Source organism: Merops nubicus, unplaced genomic scaffold (assembly GCF_000691845.1).
Source record: "Merops nubicus isolate BGI_N331 unplaced genomic scaffold, ASM69184v1 scaffold38408, whole genome shotgun sequence".
Lineage (NCBI taxonomy): Eukaryota > Metazoa > Chordata > Aves > Coraciiformes > Meropidae > Merops > Merops nubicus.
In genome coordinates this window covers 1-1672 of record NW_008625747.1, presented here as the reverse complement: position 1 = coordinate 1672, position 1672 = coordinate 1, and the positions used below count along the sequence as shown (strand labels likewise).

At 60.7% G+C, this 1672-nt stretch overlaps 1 protein-coding gene across 1 annotated transcript; it reads right to left on the bottom strand.

Annotated features, from left to right (window-relative positions):
• Positions 1-108: 108 nt before the first annotated feature.
• On the bottom strand, positions 109-1390 carry LOC103778214 (nascent polypeptide-associated complex subunit alpha; the record flags this gene model as incomplete). Its single annotated transcript, XM_008945791.1, has 4 exons — positions 109-242; positions 364-486; positions 608-736; positions 1244-1390. Coding segments are annotated over 4 exons (414 nt in total), but the record flags the coding sequence as incomplete, so codon positions are not given.
• Between the last annotated feature and the right edge of the window lie 282 nt (positions 1391-1672).

Sequence of the window (1672 nt, the reverse complement as noted above, 5' to 3'; positions counted from 1 at the left end):
TTCCAGACCGGGAACCGGGGCTGGGATCTTCCTGGGAGGAAGGCTCCACCCTGAGCCCTCGGCACTCAGCGAGGGGAGGGCAGCAGAGGCAATGCGGAACGGGACGTGTTTCACCAACAATAAGCCACAACTTTTATTAATGGATAGAAATAGTACAAATTTTAAATTTAGTAGCATTTTACTCTTCTCTGAAACACCAAAAAAGGCTCCACTCCACCCTCTGGCAGCTACATCGTCAACTCCTGCGGAGAGAGGGGGGTGTTAGGAGCCAGCCTGGCCGGGGGCACTGGGGCCAGTGGTGGCAGCACGGGGGGGGTCCCCGTTGCTCCCGGGCCACCTGGCCCCTCCTGAGCCACCACTCACCATTATGGCGTTGACGATGTCGTTGCTGTTGTTCTTCAGGGCACGCACGGCCTTCGCTCGCGACACGTTTGCCTGGGACATCACCAGCTCGATGTCTTTCACCTCCACGCCGGTTTCGTCAACCTAAAGGAGGCACAGCCCGGGATTTGCACCGGCTCCATGTGCCCCACGCCCCGGGGAGGAACTGGGGCAGCTCGTGCTTGGGCCACATGGGAGCAGGGAGGCCAGGCCAGGGAAGTTGTACCTCTTCTTCCTCGCTCTCCTCCTGCACGGTGGGGGTCTGTGTGTTTTCCTGGATGTTTGAAACAGCTTCTCCCTGCACTTTGAACTTTTCGGCAGCTGCCAGCTGAGCCTGCTGTGACAGGTCTTCAATCTGGACGTGGGAAGAAGAGTAAGCAGGAGAGGGTTACATTTAGAGCTGAGGAACAATTTCTTGCCCTGGAGGGTTGTCCAGGGCTGTGCCAGGCTGCCCAGGGCAGTGGTGGAGTCCCCGCTCCTGGAGGGGTTCCCAAGCCGTGGAGATGTGGGGTGAGGGACATGGGGCAGTGGGGACCTGGCAGTGCTGGGGGATCAGTTGGACTCAAGGAGCTGAAAGGTCTCTTCCAACCAAACCATCCTCTGGCTCTGTGAGCAAGGCCAGCCCTGCACACAGTGGGACACCCACACAGGGGCTCCCAGTGCTGCGGCCGTGCTCCCCACACCACAGTGGTGCCAGCACAAGACACGGCTTTGCCATAGAACCCAGCCTGGAAGCCGGGCCCCCGTATGGACCCCGGGCCTGCCCATGTCCCTTGGGGGTGCCCAGGGCACCCGGGGCCTGCTGGCAGCAGCCCTGTGGCTGTGAGCACGGATGAGCAGAGCCCACACAGTGCCCACTCACCTTTGCCTCGCCAAAGACTATGTAGGTGTCGGACGCGGGGCTCTTGTACACGTCTGGCTTTGTGATGACAAAGAGGATGTTCTTCGATTTCCGGATGGTGACCCTGGTTACTCCCGTCACCTGACGAAGGCCCAGTTTAGACATTGCCTGAAAAACATGAGAAGAAAGTTATCGAGGGCAAGAAGAGCAGCTGAGAGAGCCCAGCCCGTCCTCATCCGTCTTCCAGAGACCCAGCTCTGACCATTGGAACCGGGACCTCTCCTGCGCCGGAGACGTGGTCCCAGGCACTCGGCCCAGCGCCGTGCTGGGGCCTGGCAGGAGATGCCCTGGGCCCCACAGCCGCAGGATCTGCAGCGCTGGGCTCTCCAGACACGAGGGTTCTTGTCCATGACCCCCGACCCGGGCCCCTGGCAAGCACAGGAGCAGTGC